Genomic DNA, 22330 nt, shown 5'->3' with positions numbered 1-22330 from the left:
AAGACCTTCCTTTTTCCTTCATGTTATTTTTCCTCTGAAACAAATGAAATGATGCGGTTATTTCCTTGATTGGTGGAGGATTGCAACATTTTTTGTAGTTGAAGTATTTTGAACAACAAAAGCGGTAACTTAGCTTTCCTTACTTTTGGTATTTAACTGTCGTAGTAGTTGAATGCTACGTAAATAGTGTCATTATTTCAACTTTCCCATTCAACTCTTCCAGGAAAAGCTATATGATCCTATCTTATATACATATACAATCCGGTCACTACCGAAAGGTATACAACATTTTTGGACCGGATAAACCTGGTGAGTAGTAATGCTGTGATGGTCGAATTATTTGTTAAATATTATAAGAATTGCTGTTAATACATGAGAGGAGAGTTTTATAATTTTTTTTTTTTTTGAAAATCTAATCAAAATTATTGTAGGAAAATGACGCCTGTGGTCATTTGCCTTTCTGGTAAACGAAAATGTGGTAAAGATTTTGTTGGAAGTTTGTTGGCTAATCGGTTAGAAAGAATTGGTTATAAAGTTATCATTTGTGGTATAAGTTATCCACTAAAAGAGGAATATGCCCAGTTGAATGGTATTGATGCTGAACGATTGAAATATGATGCACAGTACAAGGAGATATATCGTCAAGATATGATTTCATGGGGTGAAGGGATACGAAGCAATGATTCTGGATATTTTTGCAGGTTAATCGGAATGGAAAATTACTTCCGTATATTGTTTAACAATTAATAAAATAGAAAATAAAATAGAAAATCCTAGATTTTACTTCTATTTTTATGTGATAAAAACAAAAACAAAAAAAAACATATAATTCTGATGGATGAAATTTTTCTGGAATTAAACTTCAAATATTTACGAAAGATTGAATAACTGAATCATTTTCAGGAAAGTTTTAGCAAAAGCAAATTCAGTTGATGTATTAATTGTGACTGATTGTCGACGACTTTCTGATGTTGAATTTTTTAAGATACATTGTGGTCCTCGTTTAAGGTTATATAATCTTATATAATCATCTATTATTATTTCTCATTAGAATATGATTTATATCATTAATTTATATGTTGAACAAAATGTTATTTTTTTCAGATTAGCTTAATTGGCATTGTTTTCTTTTTTTTTTTTTTTTTTGATTAATTAGGTTAAATTTATCCTAGAAATTTTCTTTTATTTTTATGCAAGCAAAAAACATTTTTCGTAGGTCTAATAATTTACAGATTGTTACGTATCGAAACAACTTTACCAGTCCGGGAAATGCGTGGTTTTGTATTTATCAAGGGAATTGATGATCAAATGACTGAGTGTGGTCTCGACGATTATACTGATTGGGATATTGTAATTACCAATGATGTTCAAATTGTAAATGGAATATTACCAACTAATTTAGAAGAATGCTTAACTGATCTTTCTTTTGAGATAAGTCAATTATTGTTGAGTCGAAAATGATTTCCTGCTTATTGATATCATTCCTGAAGTTTTGAAAAATTAAAAAATGAAAAAGAGAGAAGTTACATTAAGTACCTTTCATTTATATTTCATATAGATTATTTATTATTTTTTTGTTAACTTTTAATATTGCTTTAAATGAAACTAGTTGTTATCTAGTCTACATAATATTTCATTGTTGAATTTTTTTTTGTTTGATTCATGAATTATGCTCCATTCTTGATTTGATGTTGTAGATTCTGCTAGGATTGCTACCAAATTCAAATAAAATCTAAACAAGCTGTACAATTGAGCTAATGAGCTATGAGTGTTATTTACATCATCAAAGATATCACAGAGAAATTAATGTGTTTTATTTATTGCGATAAAAGCAAAAAATCTTCGAATTATATTTTAGAAAATATATGAATTTCTAAAATCAATAATTCTTTGATGTATTTCAATAGCAGAATGATTTAATTTTTAATTTTTTGGTATTGTGTATGTGCGTCAATCAGCAATAAAAATTAGTTTAATTAAAAGTGTTTATTCTATTTTTCCTAATTATCTATCAGTTAAGATTAAACTTTCTGCTGTATCTCATATTTTTGAATGAAAAGCAAATTCTTTAAATAAAAAAAAGTATGAAACAGTTGCAGAATGAACACAAAGAAATGTTTCTAAAAATAAGCAAAATAGAAAAATGAAATAGGTCATTAGAAAATATTATGTAATTTCTTGAATGAATTATTAATGAAGAATTTATCATTTTTTCAATTCATTTTTTTTTTTAATATTAAATTCTAAAAGAGAAAAAATTATACCGTAAATCAGTGATTTATGAGCTAATCATTTGCACACTTTTGAATATTTAAAGAAAAAACCAAAGAAAATTGAGCAATTAAACAGAAAATTTTATGTCAAAATCATTCATAGTTACATTTTTCAAATTTTTAAATACTAATATTTCTTCTAAAAATGATAATTTAGTAGCTGATGAAATCAGTTAAAGTTTTTTGCATAATTTCATTCATTTAACAAACTGGATTTTAAATAATCATAGATGGTTTACTTTTAGATGAATACCATATTGATTGATTTAATTGATTCTAGCAAATTCTTTAAATTATCACCAATGAAATAATTGCTTGATGATAATGTTGATTAGATTGATAACTGATAATAAAGCGATATTAATGGTTAGTAAGTGAACAGAATATTTTATGTCTAGTTATAATAGCAGTATGATAATTATTTAACTTTGCACTTAACTTTCAATATTTATCATTCATTACCTATAAATTAAAGTTTGTTCATATTTAATTTATATATGAAATATTGCATAAAAAAATATTTTATTAGTAGAACGTGAATTGCGTGAAATGCGAGCAAAAAATATGTAAAATAAATTTCAAAAAAAAAAGTCAAGATGCTAAGCATTTAGCTTATTTCCACTGTAATAATAAAAATGTTTAAAAAAATAAAAATAAAAATGAAAAGATTAATTCTTGAAAATATATGTGTAACTTTTTACTCATTTGTATGCATTATAAAACAAAAATTTTGGAATATTACAAACAAAAAAATTCTCTAATATTGAATTGTAATTTTGGGCAGCGTAAAATATTAATTTAAGTGTAAATTTCTTTCATACTATGATAAATTCCAAAATTTAAAATATATGTCAAAACTTAAAATATGTCAAAATTCCCTTTACAAGTCAAGAAAATTGATTAACTCATCCTTTTCCCACTTTTTTTCCCTTCTCTCTCTCTCTCTCTCTCTCTCTTCTTCCTCTCCTTTAAAACTCATAAAATGGTATGGCTTTGCTCACTTATTTCGAAAATTATTTTCTTCAGTTTCACATCTTTCTCTGTGTTACTTTTAAATATATTAAATTTAGCAAATGTGCATAAGTAATTAACACTATTATTATGATTGTTATCCTCATCAATATTATTATTATTATTTTATCATCATTATTGTTTTCATTATTATGTATTATCATTACCATTATTGTTATTATTAACACTATTATTATTATTTTCATTATTATACTTATTTATTATTATTATTATTACCACTATTATTATTATTATTATTGTTATTATTATTATTATTATTATTATTATGTTTTCTTTTTCTTCTTCTTCTTATTATTATTATTATGTTATTGTTTAATTTATGTTTTTAGAAAATATTTTAGGCAAAGACTGATTAGAAACGGAAACAAGAACAAAAAACGAATAATTTACGTTTCTCAAAAAAGTTACTTATATTGAATGAACAATTTTTATAATTTTGAAATGAAACGTAAAAAAAAAATGGAATAGAAATGAAAGCATTGAAGCAAAAGGAAAATAAAAAAGTTGTACTGAGATTTATATTATTATCACTGTTATTATTATTATTATTATTATTATTACTATTATTATAATTAATAATATATGCTTTTATTTATATTATTATCAGTGTTATTATCATTATTATTATTATTACTATTGTTATAATTAATAATATATGCTTTTATTTATATTATTATCATCGTTATTATCATTATTATTATTACTATTATTATTGTTCTTATTAATCATTAAATTGTCACTATTTACTAATTTTTTTTTAGAAAATATTTAAGGAAAAGATTGATTAGAAACGGAAGTAAAAACAAAGAAAAAAAAAAACAAATAATTTGCATTTCTCAAGAAAGTTACTTACATTTTTCATAATTTTGAAATGAAACATGCAGAAAAAAGAAAAAAAAAAGAATTGAAGTAAAAGCGTTAATGCAAAAAGAAAATAAAAAAATTTTACTTATAAGATTAATAATTAATATTATATATTTTTATTTATAATATTCAAATCTTTTGTTTTTCTTTTTCATTTATTTATTTGACCTTAAAATTTTACATTTACCATTAAATATAATTTATTTTGTTACATGGAATACATTTGGGGATAATTTCATTTCATTTTATTGTTATGGCAAATATATGGATGAGCAATAATGATTGTAAAGTTAATAGTATGAAAAGATTAGTAATATTAAAGTAAAGGAGAGAGAGAGAGAGGGACAGACGAAGAGAGAGAGGGAGAGAGAGAGGTTAATGGACGTAAGAAGGGTGAGAGAGAAATAGATGAGAAGAAAGGAAGAGTCAGTGAAAGGAAAGGAAAGAGAGGAAAAAAAGATTGTCAATACTGATAAAATATATTTTGTTCAAATATTTCTTTTCATTCATTTTAAAATCCCTTTTAGAGCATACTTCAAATGCATTATTATTGTTTTTCTCAAACTATCACTCTTTTTTTTTAAGAAAAAAAAAAGAGAAAAAAACTAAAACCAAAAACTCATCGTTTTTTGTTTTTTTTTAGTTTTTAGTTTTTTTTTTTTTTTTTTCATTTTTGTTTGGTTTTTTTTTTTTTTTACATCTTTCTTTCTATGTTTGAATAATAAAAAGATGATGAAGAAGAAATGGTTAAAGTGGAAGCTTAAAGCTTTACTAAATGGTAAAAAAAAAAAAAATTTCTCTTTTTTTTTTTTTGAAATATTTTCTAATCTATCAAATATAACTTACTTGTACACATTTATTTGACATTTTTCCAATTCAATTTTTTTTCCTTTTCTCTCTCCCTCTCTCTCTGTCTCTCTCTTTTTGTTTTAACTATAATTATTTTTAATTTTTGAAATTAAATTATTGTATTAAGAACAGTAATTTTGATCGGTTATTGTAATACGAACAACAACGATTTTAATCAATTATTGATAAGAGAAATTGTGATTTTAACTAATTATTGTGATAAGAGAAATTGTGATTTTAACTAATTATTGTGATAAGAGAAATTGTGATTTTAACTAATTATTGTGATAAGAGAAATTGTGATTTTAACTAATTATTGTGATAAGAGAAATTGTGATTTTAACTAATTATTGTGATAAGAGAAATTGTGATTTTAATGGATTATTTTTGATAAGAACTATAATGCAGATATTTGACTATTGTGATCAAAAAAGCGGTGACTTTGAAACGAATATTGCTGATAAGGACAATTATTCAAATCAATTATTGTGATAAGAAGTGATAATCACAAATCGATTATATCATTTCGTTTGGTGAAATATTATCAAAAGAGAATAACGAAAGGTATATGTGTATGAGTGTATGAAAAGTTATTTTGTTTGAAATATGTCACATACACCCATTTCAGGTTTGTTTGTTTACTTTTTTTCATTAATTAAAGGTTAATAATGAGTTCAATAAGTTTAATTTGAATGATTTTAATCGATAAAAGTATCTGTGATAAATTTGATATAATTAAACTAATTGTACGATTTAAAAAAAAAAATCAAAGTAAATAAAGGAATATGAAATATAATGAATCAATTTCTAATAATACTATAAATTAAAATTAAAAATATCAGTGAAATAATAAAAAAAAAAAAAAGGAATAAATGAAAAAAGTTAAAAACAAAGACAAAAACAATAAGATAAATTGAAATGCAAATGTTTTTTTTTTTTGCATTTAAAAAATTGTTATTATTATGATTTTTCTATTTTTCGTTTTCTCTTCTTTTCCTTTTAATAGAAGTGAAATTATAAGTTTTAATGTTTTGCTAAAAAACTTTACTTTAAAAAAAAGAGAAAAAGTTTTTTTTTCTTTTATCTAACTTATAATTTTATGTGGTGGAAAATTATTTATCATGAAAGACGTATGATGACAATTATGAAAAATTTATTAAATTTTAAAGTTTCATGATGCCGCAATTGTTTGGATTAATTTAATTAAAAATTTTCTGACCAAAATAATTTTAATCATAATTAGCAACATCGGATGCATTAAATGAAGTCATTATTAAGGAATAAAATCAATTTAAAAGTATTAATATTAATATTAATTATTTTAATTTAAGAATGAAAAAGTTTGAGTTTGAAAAAAAAAATAGTGTCTAATTGTTTGCATAATTATTTACTAGAATTTTCAATAAATGATGCATTATTTCAATATTTTGTTTTCAATTTTTATTACTTTTCAATAAGCAAATTTCTCTAACGAAATATTTGTTCAAAAATTTATTAATTTACTAACATTTATATTAATTTAACTTTGAAATGTTTCATCCGCTGGTCAACATTCAATGACCTCTATGATTGGTCAAAATTTGAAATTGTTTGGTTAATATTGAACTGACCCCTATGTTGATCAAAAATTTGAAATGTTTACCCAAGAATGATTATTATATTAGTTTCATAGCATCATTTATGCTTCACATTTTATTATCATAAAATAATTCCCATTCCTTTCCCGTGGGGAAAAATGGTAAAGACGGAAGTAGAAATTAGTCAGTTTTTTCTTCTTTTTTTTTGCCATTTGGAAAATTTTCATAAAATTTATAAATATTTTATAATTTATAAAATTCTATAAAATGCTTCTTGTTTCGTTTTTTTTTTTTTTTTTCTTGAAATGCATGACAAAAGGTTTTTATTTATAAAAGAAGGATGAAAAGTTGAAAATATTATATTAGTAGTCATCGCAACAACTTATTATTATTTATTAATATTAATTATTAATATCTTTATTATTACTGTTATCAATATTTTATTATTATTATTATATTGATTTAATTTTTTAATTAATAAATACTTTTCCTTTTATTTGCAATCTATAGGTATTTCTCTTTTTTTTTTTTTTTCTGTTTAATGCTGATAAGTTTTATTAGCAAATTTTACAGTTCTATTTCAAATCTTTTTAATTTTACTAATTCTGTATCATTCGATTTTTTTTTTTCATAAATTTACTTTTTTTTTCTAATTTATTTTTTTGTTATTGTTTATTTTTAAAGTATAAATTCAAATGCTATACAAACAAAAAAAAAAAAAAAAACTGTTGCGATTTCTGTTGTTGTTAAATTTAATTTTAAATTACTTTTGCACATCTTATAGTTTTAATAATTATTTATATCATTAATTAATTTATTTGTTTATTTTTTATATGCATGTCGAGAAATTACAAATTATTTCAAAAAAAAAAAAAAAAAAAATCAGAATGTATAATATAAAATGAAATATTTTTAAGTAAATTTGATAGGTATAAATTTGTTTTCTTTTTTTTTTGATTAGCTATTTTTATATTTTAGTTATAAAAGTAAAAATAAAAATGATGAAATTCAATTTTTTTTTTTCTTTTATAAAAATTTGATATATTCACAAAGTAATAAAAACAAAAATGAAATTTAATAGTATGTTGGTATCATTTACAAATCACATAAAACGATGTGAGAACAAATGAAACAAAATTGACGTAAATTAACAAAGAGAGAGAGAGAGAGAGAGAGGGAGAGGGAGAGAGGGAAAGAAAGAAGGGAAAAATTGGTTTCTTTTTTTGCTTTTATTTTTGTCATTTTCAAAGCAAAAAGAAAAAATATTTATTATAAGAAAATAATGAGCTTGAAGAGTGAATTTTATATGACTTTAATATAAAATATAATAAATAACTATTTTAAAAAAGAACAAAAAAAAAATTTTATAATGAAATTTTAATATTTTAGTTATATGTTATAGAAATTTTAATAAATATATTTTTGCTCTTTTCTTTTCTTTCGAAGATATTTTTGAAAATATTGAATTTTTCTCATAAATATTTTTTTAGAATGGATTAAACCGATAATTAATTAATATTTACTGCAAATGAAAACAAAAACTTTTTGCTTGCTGTTAAAATTTTTAATTCATAATTAATAAAAAAATAATCATTACATTTAAAAACTACTAATATATATGAAAAAAATATTTGAGATAAAAATCTTTACTAAATTATTGTAAAATTTTTGTAATTTTAAATTTTAAGTTAAAAAATTAATTTTTTAAATTAATTTATTTACATTTATTTATATTTAAATTAATTAATTAAATCAAAAAATTTTGAATTAACCAAGAAAAAAAAAAGAAAAATACTATCTGAACATTTTAATATTATTATGAATTGTTTTCTTTTTTTTTTTGACTAAAATTTTAAGCATAAATTTTCTTTTTTGTATAACATTTTTGCTTACAATCAGAAATGTCTTACTTATGCATTTTAAATAATTTTTTTTTTTTGGCTAAAATTTCAAACATACATTTTTTTATATAAAATTTTTGCATATTATATAATCAAATTATGATTTCAATTTTTGATAGTACTAGCAATTTAATTTTTTATTAAATTTTTCATCCTTTAATGAAATTATGATTATATTTTAGGAGTGCATAATCCATCGCCATATCTTCGTCGTTATCGCTTACCAGCAATTAATTCAAGTGCGACAGTTGCCGCTTACGATGATCTATTAAGCCCTATTGATAATTGCGCCAAATTAGCATTCATTTCGACGCTTAATTTTCAAAATAAGGTTTAGCAAAAGGATAAAATTCTTTTTAAATAATTTAAATTAAAAAATTAAATTTTTGATATGAAAATATTGAAAATTTGCGTACCATGTATGTGTAAGTTAAGAAATTATTTGATGAAAACTAATTTAAAATGATAATAATAAATAAAGGAAAAAAAATAAAAGTGTTAAAGAATAAAATTTGATATTTTTGAGAGGAAAAAATAAAACTGAAGATTAACAGTTTAAAATTTAACTTATGATTATGATTTTTATAATTTAATGAAAAGAATTTATAGAATATGACTGCGAGATCTGAGTGATTTTTTATAACTTTTATTTATATCAAAAAAGTGTGATAATAATTTTACATTAACTATAATTTAGATATTTTATTTGTTTACTATCCTAGTGTGATGCAGTAATTTGTAATTTTAATGCAAAAGTTAAATCCATTCTCTATTAATTCCTCTCAACTTTTCAAAAATTTTGTTTACGAAAAAATAGTTTTATTTTGTTTTTAATACTCGAAAATGACTATTATAATAAATATTGCATAAAATTACTGTTCAAATAGAATTGAAATTGGCAGTGTGAAAACACATTCCTTGCACATATTTTATTTTAATAATATATGAATTAACTCATATGTGAATTAATTTAAACAATTCATACATATGTGTATTTTTCATTTCTAATTTAAATTTCTTTAAATTTTCTGCCGATCACAGCTGATAATCCATATTCTAAATTATTATATTCTTATGCATTACTTAAAACTTCACTTTATTTATTCATAATTTGTTATTTATTCAGGCTATTTAAAAAGCAAGTAAGGTTATTTATTATCAATTTTTCAGTATTCAATAAAAAAAATTAGAAAATAATAAAAAAAATGAAAAAAATTTTTTGTGTTATTTTTATTTATATTTTATTTTTTGCTTTCTCAAAGCATATATTAAATAAAAATTAGAAGAAAAAATTATTCTTATAAAAATAAATAATGAAAGCAATTTTAAGAAATAGAATAAGATTTAGCAAAGTTTTGAAATATTGCAAATACTAAGTGCTAATGCATCTTATGAATAATCGCATATAACATTCATATTTTAATTCTATTATACTAATTAATTGTAATTAAAACTTTCAATTAATTATTTATACAAAAAATGATCTGTAATTGATCAAAATAATTTCTCTACTAATTTTTTTTTTTTTTTTTTAAGCAATTTTGTATTTCGAAACCAAATATACCACCAAATACCAGAATGATTGATGATAATAACATGGAGTTAAATTGCGACAAAACAAATTCTACTAGGACATCTGCCATTTCATATATGTTAGTCGTTTTTTCCTAAAACAATGGTATACTGTAATACAGTGAACAAGGGTGTACTGTAACTTACAGTAAAATGTTTAGCTTTATTATTATTCGTTCAATTCTTTCATATCTGAATTACGTATATTTGGTGAAGTTATACTACTTTATTCTACTTATTAATAGCTTCAAATAATAGCACCGTATGCAGCAATTTGATAAAGTTGTAATTGATTTATTAAATAGCAGTAGTAAATATATTAATTAAAATAAATACAACAATGAAAATAAGATATGTAAAAAAAGAGAAATATCGAATAGTTAGTTGGCATATTCTCGGTGAAATTTATTAAAAATTCACTCTTCTGCTTCTCATTGTACTTTTTATTTTCGGTATCGTAATCTTGTTTGGATACGGTAACTTCATTTTACTTTTTGCTACCGTAATTTGGTATCGTAACCACATTCTGTATTTATCATTGGTAAATGATAAAAATAAAATGAGAATGGTATATTTTGTTTAGTGATGACTGAAAAAAATGAAACTAATATTTTTTTTTTCTTCTTTTTCGTCATTTTATTTTTGGGATAAGCAATTGTAATAAATTAGAATAAGCACTTAATGGCTAATCATAATTAAAATCTTTGCACAAAAATTTTTTTTATTTTTATGTTTTTTGTTGCATGAAATAAAAAAGAAAAGAAGAAAAGTATATTAGTAAAAAGCTAAAAAAATTTTTTTTATTTTGTTTTCACAGTAAAAATATTTTGAAATATTATAGTAGCATATATCAAAGCATTTATTTTATCTCCTTTTTTGTCCTTTTTTTCTTTCTCCTAAAAAATTTTTTAAGCATAAATTTTAAATTTGAGCATAATAAATCCAAATGAGGAAAGAAATAAATGGAGATGAAATTTTGCTTGATGAAATTTTCATTCCATATGAAATTTATATAGGAAAATGAATGAATAGATGAGGGAGAAGGAAAGAGAAAGAAAGGAAACAATTTCATATTTTTTTAAAGTAATAGAATTTCAATACAATCAATATTTTGAAACTGGTAGTAGCTAAGTTGCTAACTTTTAGTTCTACTTTTAGTGATTCTTCATCACCCGATCAAGGTAATCCATTGACTAAATCAGCGATTGATTTTGAATTTCGATTTGTTGCAACGGAACTGGAAAAGAAATGTCATGAATACGATCGGATTGCCCAAATGACAAGTATGACAATAGGTAATACTACTAATGGAACACGGAAAAGTGATGAGAAAATGTTGTAAATATTTTGCGAATAAATATTGCTAAAATATGAAATAAAATTTATATTACTGGTAATTTACAAAGAGAGAATGATATAAATGATAAAAAATACAAATTGATTTGCATAAATTCTGATAATGGATATAAATTCTTCATTTTTATCACTTTTTTAATATTTCAAATCCGATATGGATTTATAAACATATTTGCAGTGCAAAAAAAGAACAAATTTTATATGATAGAAAAAAATAATAAAAAAAAAACAAAGAGGAAAAGACAAGGGAAAGAGGAATTGCATTAATTTAAAATGTTCACATTTATTTTTGTTTTTATTTTTTCAAAATAATAAATAAATGAACATAAAAAGAAAAAAAATTTTCCTGAATACAAAATGATAACTTCCTCTATTTCATGATTCTAAAATTGAAATTTTGGATGGAAATAAATCTTTGATAAGAATGGTTAAAGTAAAATTAGGGTTTGCTTCATTTTGAAATTATCATCAAATTTCATACTTCTTTATTTCCATTAAATCGTAAAAAATGCAATTATCATAAACAACATACATTTATCATTCGAAAATACCTAATAAGAGAAGAAAAAAAAATACTCGAATAATTTGTTTGTTTTCATTTACTTCATTATTTACAGAATTACTTATCAGTAATACTTTTTTAATGGTACAATTTTGCTCATTATGTCTTTTTTACCATTGTCTGATTAATGCATTGATAAAATTTAACTCAAATGCTTCATGATGAAGTGATAAGCAAATTTAGTGAAATTACATATGTAACAATCTTGACAAAATAATAGCAGTGTATGATAATCCTGATAATTTCAATCAAAATGATGCTTTAATATGGTTATCCTGATATATTATGATATCCTGATAAGTTTAAACTTTAAATGTTAAAATTTAATTTAATATCTAAAAATGATATCATCGTAATTTATCATTTTCAGCAATCATTTGACCAATATTACTGCTTATATTATATGTTGAAAAATATCTTTCCTTCAAATCAGTAGTTTTTTGTGCAGTAGCAGTGGAAAGTGGTTGATGTAAGGGTGATTTTCTAATTTTTGATTCAATATTTGTTGAAATGAATGATGCTCGAGTTGGTACTGGCGCTATTGTCGTTGGACAATGATCACGTTCATAGCATTCACGTGATTCATAACTTTTTCCTTGACATCCTTTTACAAGAAATGACGTTTCATAGTGACATACTCGTGTACGAATTTGTTTTCCACAAAAACATCGTTGCCAATTTGTCCATTCTGACCAATTTGATGCTAAAAAATTTGGAAAAAATAAATTTTAATTAAAAAAACAAACAAACAAACACATAAAAACAAAAGGAAAAAAAAAATATGAAATTTAATTATTTTATTGCGCTGAAAAATAAGAAAAAACATTTATTTATTTTTAAAAAAGAAAAAAATTTATTTTTTCAAAAATACGAATTGCATGATATTTAAATTATTTGATATTTATATAAGCTATTTCTATCATTGTTGTTAATACTTGTTATTATCATCTTATTATTAACCTACTGTTAATATTAACATTAAATACCTTATTATAACATATTACTCCTAATCATATTATGAAAAATATATAGATAAAATCATATAAATAAAAAAAAATATGAAATATGATAAAAAATATATGATTTGAAAATTTTAAGAAATAAAATTATTGTTGACATAAAATTTGCATTAGTTTAATTGTTGACATTTTAATGTTTTGTTGTCATTTATGAATGAAATAATCGAATTTTGATTTTTTCTTGTGATATCAGTATATTTAGCAGCTTATCAAATGTTAAAATTATTCAATGAATAGATGAATAAACTTTATTCATTTCATTTATTCCTTTGGGTTAATTTGAATTTTCCCAAATGTATTTGTAAGCAATCATTTGTTTATTATGCAAAATGTTAAATTATAATGAATCTCAAACATTTTAGCATAAAACATTCAAAAACATATATCAGACAAAAAAAATCAATAATTTTAAATTAAAAATATTTAGAAACTAACTAGCATTTTCATTCATTGAAACTAAAAATATTCGAGATTGATCAATAACCGTAGGCGCTGTTGTCGGCGTAAAAGTTGACGTTAATGGTCCTCTGGGTACTAAATTCAGATTCATCGCTTTCCAGTGTGATTCCATTTTATTATTATTTTCCTTATTTAACTCCTATAATTTAATTTTATTTATGTTTTTTTTTTTTTTTTTTTATTTTTAATTTTAATTTTCAAAATAACTTTTGTTTAAACATTCGTTTTTCGAATTTGCAAAAAAAAAAAAAATTGCAAATATTTGTGAAAAAAGAATGATTGACAAATAAAAAAAGAATATATTTTTATATTTTTCATCAATATTACATTTTTGTGAAACATTTATTAGTCAGTGAAATGCATAAACATTAATTTATTCAATTTTCCATTACTTCGGTAGTTTTTTTCAAACTTTTTGAGCTTTCCACATTTTTGTTTATTTCCTCCAATTCTATTTCAGTATTGCTTGATTCCTTAACGTATAAATTCTGAAATAAAAACAAAAACAAAAAAAGGAAGAAAGAAAGAAAGAAAAAAGGAAGAATTGAAATGAAGCTAATAATTGATATTATATAATTTTTCAGCACTTATATCTTATTAAATTAATTTATAATTTCACTAAATTAATTTAATTTCTTCCAGAAACTTTATATTAAAGGATGGATTACTTCAAAGCTAATAATCAGTGTACAAAAGTAAGTAATATAATGCTGTAGTAAGTGAGAAATATTTTTACATTCTGAATAAAGTAAAAGTAATTATAGCAGAAATAATAATAAACAATAATAATGAAAGCAATGATAACGATAATAGTAATAATAACAATAATATTAGTAATAATCATATGGATAGTAATAATGCCAATAATAATAACAGTGATAATTTCCCAATAATAATAGTAGTAGTAATAGTAATAATAATAATAGCATTGATAAATATTGCAGTAATAATTATTAAACGTTAGAATTTTGAAATTTAATCATATGCAAATTAACAATTACTTTTGATTAAATAGCAAAATTTGCTATGCTAAAACTAAATTATGGAAGAATGTGAAATGATAATTTGTATCAAAAATGAAAATACAATAATATCGGTGTAATTGTTATCATTGTTCAATTCTCATTATTTTTAGATAATATTGCTGATAATAATATGATTAACTATGATAAAATAGTACCATAGAATATGATAGATTTAATTAAGTATAAATATTGCTAAATATACAAATTAAAATTTCTATTTCTAATCAATACTGCAATTATTATTTATACCTTTTCCTCTTTTAATTTTGAGTTTGAATATTCAAATATAAATAATTCGAAGAAATATTAATATTCGAAAATTACTTAATTATTGGATAACTAGTAACTTTATTAGGTAATGATTTCTTTGTCGGTTGATCGATATTATCATTATTATTTCCATCATCATCATCGTCATCAGAGGACATCGCTTTCAATAATAAATCCAATGCTTTATCAGCAGCAGCTCTATCATTATCACTTGCCTATCACAAAATATTTTCATTTTTGTATACCATATTTTTAAAAATTTTTTAAAAAAATTTTTCACCAAAAAAATGAAGTTTTAAAAAAAAAAATTTACGCATGCAACAACAATGCTAATAGTTTATTTATTAACTTAATCGGAATTCAATACTGCAATACTTGTATTTGATATTATAATGTCTTGAAAAAAGAAATCATTGAATAATTGCTTATCTCTTCAACAAATTAAATTTTGATTTCCTTTCATAAATTTTTACTAAAAATAGTTGTTTAAACATGAAATTTAGTACTGCAATATTTTAAATAATTTAACTATTAAACTTTAAATATTTAATATATAATAATTAAACTCAAATTATGTCTTTGAAATTTTGTAACAATTATTATAAAAGAAAAAAAAAGTTCATATATCATTTTTATTCATACATTCATCCAAGAAATTGAAAATTATTTCAAAAATAGGAATCAAAATTTTAGAAATGAAAAAGTAATAATTATATTTACATTTTATAGTAATTCAAAAAAAAAAAATGATAAGATAATAAATGATAAGAGTGATTTACCTGATGAAAATTACCATTTTGTAATATTTTGCGTGATTGATCGGCAACGTATGTTTTTGATGCTGATGCTAATGCGTCTGATATTTTACGTGGCGCATATTTCAAATTGTTATTATCAGTGATAACATGTTCAGGTAGAATATCAAATGATGATAATCCTTGTTGATCTTCTTCTCTATTTCATGTTTCTTTGATGAATTATTTGATTTTTTATTTTTTTAAAACAATTTTTAAACAAACAATTTAAACAATTTTTTTTTTTTGTTCGTATTTTCGAAAAAAAAAATTTTTTTTTTATTTTTGTGAACATTTTTTTTTATTTTTTATAACAAAAATGATAACAAATAAAAGCAAAATAAAACAAACAAAAAAATTTTTTTTAAAAATGAATATTTAAATATACATCATTTTAAATAAAAATAAAACAAAAGTAAAATCCAAAAAATAAAGAATTAGGAAAATGGATATATATATATTACTTAGATAAATAAAAATACTAATAATTAATTATACTATTTCATCGTGATAATTAAAATATTAATTTAATAAAAGTAAATAATGAAAAAATTAACTTACAGTTGGTCGAATTTCTTTAATGATATTCCATAATTGGAAATTTTTGGTTTGATATTTACAGGATTTGAGTGAATTTTTAAACTTTTTAATCTTAACGTATTCGATTCCGGAAATGCAGATTGTGTTTTATCATCAGTAAATTCATTACGACGTATCATTGCTTCGCTCTTATCAATTGGTGTTAATGCTTTAGCAATTGGTATTGATATGGACGAATGATAATTTGATGGAATTTTCGCTTCAACTTTTGACATTTTCATTGTATTCGTTGTTGTTATTGGTATTGTTGTTGATAATGATGATATTTTATTCATTTCTGATATAAATGTTTTAGATTTAATCGAATTTAATAAATTATTACTAGTTGTTGTTGTTGTTGTGATAATATTAGGAAAGTTATCATTAGCATTGGTTGTCTCATGTGAAATCCATGTAGTAATACCAGGTGGCATCCATACTAAAACTTTTGATGGTATTGCTGCTGTGTTCATTTCATTATCATTAACTGATAAAATTGGTTCATTTTCATGTTCATCAATTAAAATTCGTTCTGTTGCTGTAAAAAGCACTGATCGTTCATTCTGATCAAATTGTGCTGATTTTGATCCATCCGACAAATGTGAAATTTGCGGTGACCGATGGACTGATTGCATAAGTGATGACTCAGATGCAACTGGTGATTGTCGTCTGATCGATGCTGGTACAGGTATTTGATCAAGTGATTCAGAAGGATGTTGCTTTTGTTGTTGTTGTTTATTAGTATTAGATGATAATGGCATATCAGTGGTAATTATAGCATTTGATAATGATGGTGATAATGATTGTCCTATTGTTTTAGTATTGAAATCTCGAGTAGTAGCTAATGTTGATGCTGAAATTTGTAGGAAAATTTATTTATTTTCTTTTTTTTAAATTCATTAATTTATTTACATTGTTTATGCATTTGCGTTCAAATTTGTTTAATTTTTCTGTTACTGCTATTTGTTATTGTTTTACTAAATTGGAAAAGCAAACATTTGCGAATAGTTAATAAAATAATTAATTGAAATAGACAAAATTTTTCATTTTAATTTTTAATTTTTTAAGAAATTTAAGTTTGTAATCAAAATTATGGCTTGAAAAACTGATCAAATTTTTAATAAAAGAACCAAAAAGACAAATTAATGAAAAAAGCTAAACAAAACAACAATAATTAATTTGTTGCCATACTAAAATTCTAAAATACACAATTCAAATCATTTCGTATTTGAATTAATAAATTAAACTGACTATAAATAAATAAATTAATCTCTCTGTTTTATTCTCTTATTATTTAATTTATAAATTAATAGCATAAAATTAATAATTAAAATAGTTTAAAAAATTTTTTCTTTGAAAAAAAAACGAATTTTATCTCTTAAATGAAATAAAAATTGAAAATAAATATTTTTGGCTAAAAAAAGATAAAATTAAAGTTTCTTTTTTTTTTTAAATGATTAACAATTGACATCGTAAATTAATAGCAAATAGGAGAAAAATTTTTAGAAATATTGTCAAACTAACTGATTTGTTTATCATTTAACACTGCTTCTTGCGTCATCGACTGATAATCATTATGAGATTCTTTTGTTGTTACTCTCACTAAAAAAAATAATTATCATTATCATTTATCACTTCAAACAATCATATTAATTGTGATCTAAATTTTTTTTTGTTTTACAAATTGCTAAATGTTTAAGTAAACCTTTTTGTTCTTTTCGTTCAAATTATTCTTTTTTATCTTTCCATTTTCATTTTATCATTCTCGAAAAAAAAACTTTTTTTTTTTAAAAACATAAATATTTTATGTCTATCATTTTTAATCAAATTTAAATAATTTTGATTAGAATTTGTAAACTTAAAAAATTCTATTAATATAATTTTGAGATAAAAGAAATTGATCATTTCTTTAATAATTATTTATATCACTTATAATTTTAGCCAATTAAATAGAATAAATATTTTTTTTTTCTCATTTCTTTTTCTTTTCTGTTTTTAACGAAAAGTTTTTGTTTTTGTTTTCTTTCTATCTTATTTTTAGATAATAAATTTTTTTTTGAAAAAATATTTTTTAGATTTATTTTAATGTAAAAACTAAAAAATAAATAAATTTAACTCTTATCTTTCTTTCTAATAATAATAAATAATTTTTGAAAATATATTTTTTCTAGATTTAATTTTGATGTAAAATTTATAGAAAATAATGAAACCTCGTTCACGTCGACGTATTTCTGATTCACGTGGAATAAATTTATTTTTATTCTCATCTGAATTCACTTTTTCTGATTGATCTGATGAATATTTATGAGAATAAAGTTGCTTCATAGCTTCTTTTCGATCTTCTTCCCATGGATCAACTGCCGTATAGTCGGATTCTTGTACTGCTGGTTGCATATAATCTAAGTCACATTCCATGAATTCCTTTAAAAAACAAAAAACCAAAAAATTATGCTAATTTAATTTTATATTGTAAATTATAAAATTAAAAAAAAAATTTTTTCAAAATAAAGTTTAAATTTCAAAAAAAAAAAAAATTATATTTGAAAACAGAAAACAAAGAAATTACATATGCAGACTGGATGAAAATTTTGGATTTTTTTTCTTTAAATTGATAATGTAGCATACAAATTACCTGCTTTTTACCAAGACATGAAAATCCTCGTACTGTATTACACGCACGTACACGTACACGTACCTTGTTCACGCAAAATGACCATGCTGACCATGATGCCCACACCGAACCATATACTAGAATTTGACTTATCTTTTACTAATTTATCCTTCACTGTTAACTATTTTTTTAAATGGAAATAAAATAAAAAATCGAAAAAAAAAAGGCTATTATCATTTTAAAATAAAATCTTTAAAGTAAAATTAGAACAGTAACTTTTAAAAATCAGAAAATTGATATATTCTGCTGTTAGATTATCCAGTATTAAATTTAGTTTAATAAATTATAAAAGAATAAAATCTGCAAATTTTTTATTTACAAACTAAAATAGTGTAATGCAATTATGTCTCTTGAATGATTGATTAAATTCTTGAATGACTAAACTCTTGAATGATGATTAAACTCTCGAACACAATAAAATTTTAATTTTTGGTTATCGTAATTTTCATAGAATATTTCAATCAATTAATTATTGTTTCAATTAGTAGCATAATTATTTGCCATTAATAAAGCGATGTTCAATTTGAATTCTGTTTTTTTACAGTTTAAAATTTTAAAATGTAAGAAAAGGATGTAAAAACACAGTTTACATCAATGCAAACATTTTGTTGCTAAAAATGAAATTTTTTAAAAAAAAAAACAAGAAAATAGGTCAAATTGTCGTTCCACTATTTTTGGCATAATGTATGTTTGCATGTGTGTAAATAAATATGTGTGGTGTGCGTGTACGTGTATATATGCCCAGGCGTGCGTGGACTACGTACGTACGTGTGTATGCGTATGTGTGTCCATTGTGCATCAATGCAAAACAATTTGTTGCTAAAAATTAAGCCAAAAAAAAGTGAATAAAATATTAATTAAATTTTTTTCCACTTATTGATTATTCGTAACAAATATTTGAATTTGGTCAAAAAAATAAAAAATGTTGCTAAATTTTTTTCAAAAAAATAAATAAAAAAAAAGGAAATAATAAATGAATAAAAATTTTTATATGAATCTTTTAAAACTTTCTTATAAGTATACACTTTTGTTTTTTGTTTTTTTCTTTCTACAATTTAAGTTTCTTTTTTCAAAAAAAGTTTTTCCAAAAAAAAAAAAAAATTTTTTTTGAAAAAGAATTTAAAAAAATTTTTGAAATCATTGTTTATTTTTTGCTCCAATGGAAAAAAGATATTAATTTATTAGTTCATATTATTAATTAATACTAAGTAACTGTGCATTTTCTTCTAAAATTAATTTACATTAGGTACTTACTAAATGGACCATTAGTTGGTGGTGGAGAATGTGGTGTTGCAAATCCGACAAACTGATTTAATTTACCGGTCCGATAATTAAACGGAAATTCTGTTACTTCATTGCCAAATACTACTAAAATTTACGTTTGACTAAAAAAGAAAAGAACGAAAGATAGAAAAAATTATTGTTTTTTGTTTTTTTAAGTAAAATATTAAAATTAAATTAAAATATTAAAATTAACAAAGTAACAAAATTAAATGAAATTATTATTATCCAAAAAAAAAAAATTTGGCAAACAAATAAGAAAAGAAAAACCATTTAAATAAGTGAAATTTTAAAAGAATAAAAAAATAAATTGCGAAAATATTACAAATTTTATAATTCCTTATTTTATACTTCAAAATTAATTATGTTTTGTTTTTCTTCAAAAATAATTTTTTAAGCTAAAATAGTATAACAGATATGATTAAAATATATTTTAATATTATTTGAGAATTATTAATTTTAGTCTACCTATAATAATTCGATCATAATTCAACGGTTGGATTAAATTTTAACTCATTTTTTTCAAAAAAACAAAAAAAATTTTCTTTTTGTAGAATTTCTTCTAATTTCATTTTAAAAAATTGTTTCAAATTAGGAGGCTATTTGTTAAGTTCCAATCAAAAAAAAAAATTTTTTTTGAAAGCTGATAATTATTTAAAACAAATGCAAAATTTAATAATAATAAAATAATAGTAGGAATATGATAATCATAATTTGAATCATTAAATTATATCTATTTTCTTTGTGATAAAGAATTTGTTTCAATGATTACAATGATATTAACATTGAATAATGAGTAAAAACTGCAGTAATTTAATCATAATATTATTAAAATATTTGTGAACATAATCACAATAATACAGTGAATGATATATGATATAAATAATCAAAAAAAAAAATTAATTCAATTTCAAATATATTTTAAATTTTAAATATTTTTAATTTCAGTACGTTTAAATCAAATGTTATTCAATGTTTTTTATTTTATCAATGATAAGATGTTTTTTTTTTTCACAATATTTAAAATTTATTAATTCAATTATTTGCAAATGTGATATAAAATTTTATAATACAAAATGATATGATATAAAATTTTATAATAAAAAATGATATGATATAAAATTTTATAATACAAAATGATATGATATAAAATTTTATAATAAAAAATGATATGATATAAAATTTTATAATACAAAATGATATGTATAAAAAAAAAACATTAGTTGAATGAATTTTATATTTCACTTTTCTTTATAAAACTCTTACAAATCATTTAAAAAAAAATGAAAATTTAAATACTTTCTAATCATATTGTGATAGCATTGATATTTGATAATTAGAAATATTTTATCAAAGCAAACCTTTAGCAAGTGATAAAAGAGTAAGCAATAATAATTGCTTAATTAAGAACGATATCATTCGATGTGATTTTTATTTACTTTTTTTTTCAAATCTGTTTATGTTCAATTATACTATCCAATCGTTCACGTTGATAACAAATACCTGATCAAAATAAATTTAAAAAACAACAAAAAAAAGAAACTATTTCAGATTACAAAACAAAAAAAAAAAAAAGAAACGAATCTTTAGCGACAATTGTGACAGCAATACTAATATAAAATAATAATGATAATAATGTAACTTTTTGATATTAATAAAATAAATGACAATTGAAGTGATGATTAAAAGTGGAAAATGAAATGCTTTTAGATGGTTAGGATTGAAAGATTAAAATTTATCAAGAATTTTCGAAAAGACAATTGGGTCACAGTTCACAATCATTAGGACAAAAGGAAGTCAATCATTATTATTTCAGTTTTGGGGGGGGGGGGGGGGGGGAACATAAAAAAATACCACTGTAAGTAATGAGAATGAGATGATGAAGAAATGAAAAGAGAGAGAGAGAGAGAGAGGGAGAGATAAAATTGAAATAAATTTTGATACAAAATTTTCGAAATAGAAAGATTAAAATTTTTGAAGTGGTAAAGTTAAATTGGATAGAAATTTGAACCATTTTCATTCAATCATCATTATCTCTTCTCTTCTTTTATTAATTCATTCTCTTCAACAATCTATCATATAACATAATTTTATTTTATCTTTTAAATCCTCTTATTTCCTCTTTCTCCTCTCTCTCTCTCCCTCTCTCTGTCTTTTTTCTTTTTTACTCTTTCTATCTCTTTCTTTTTACATTTTAAATTATTTCTCAAATCTTTCATACTTATCATTTTCTTTTGCCTCTTTTT

General features: G+C 21.7%; 3 protein-coding genes across 4 annotated transcripts; 2 read left to right on the top strand and 1 right to left on the bottom strand.

The window, feature by feature from the left end:
• Positions 1 to 435: 435 nt before the first annotated feature.
• On the top strand, positions 436 to 1461 carry Bm3767 (phosphomevalonate kinase, putative; the record flags this gene model as incomplete). Its single annotated transcript, XM_043081527.1, has 3 exons — positions 436 to 701; positions 904 to 1008; positions 1233 to 1461. The coding sequence occupies 3 exons, from the start codon at positions 436 to 438 to the stop codon at positions 1459 to 1461; spliced, it is 600 nt and encodes a 199-aa protein (XP_042937461.1).
• A 4163-nt stretch (positions 1462 to 5624) lies between these two features.
• On the top strand, positions 5625 to 11410 carry Bm1072 (Uncharacterized protein; the record flags this gene model as incomplete). Of its 2 annotated transcripts, none has more annotated exons than XM_043081525.1 (4): positions 5625 to 5646; positions 8679 to 8827; positions 10033 to 10148; positions 11227 to 11410. In XM_043081525.1, the coding sequence occupies 4 exons, from the start codon at positions 5625 to 5627 to the stop codon at positions 11408 to 11410; spliced, it is 471 nt and encodes a 156-aa protein (XP_042937459.1). The 2 variants fall into 2 exon arrangements, with proteins under 2 accessions (XP_042937459.1, XP_042937460.1); XM_043081526.1 differs by lacking the exon at positions 5625 to 5646 and adding an exon at positions 6754 to 6778.
• A 923-nt stretch (positions 11411 to 12333) lies between these two features.
• Bm3310 (Uncharacterized protein) lies at positions 12334 to 21503 on the bottom strand (the record flags this gene model as incomplete). The annotated part of the gene is made up of 11 exons (XM_043081524.1): positions 12334 to 12689; positions 13441 to 13603; positions 13857 to 13952; positions 14837 to 14974; positions 15539 to 15713; positions 16115 to 16985; positions 17657 to 17734; positions 18343 to 18553; positions 18765 to 18880; positions 20058 to 20171; positions 21446 to 21503. The coding sequence occupies 11 exons, from the start codon at positions 21501 to 21503 to the stop codon at positions 12334 to 12336; spliced, it is 2376 nt and encodes a 791-aa protein (XP_042937458.1).
• Positions 21504 to 22330: the final 827 nt, after the last annotated feature.

This window comes from Brugia malayi (genome assembly GCF_000002995.4).
Source record: "Brugia malayi strain FR3 genome assembly, contig: Bm_v4_Chr4_scaffold_001, whole genome shotgun sequence".
Lineage (NCBI taxonomy): Eukaryota > Metazoa > Nematoda > Chromadorea > Rhabditida > Onchocercidae > Brugia > Brugia malayi.
Note: the sequence above shows the minus strand (reverse complement) of the source record. Positions and strands in the feature narration are given on the sequence as shown.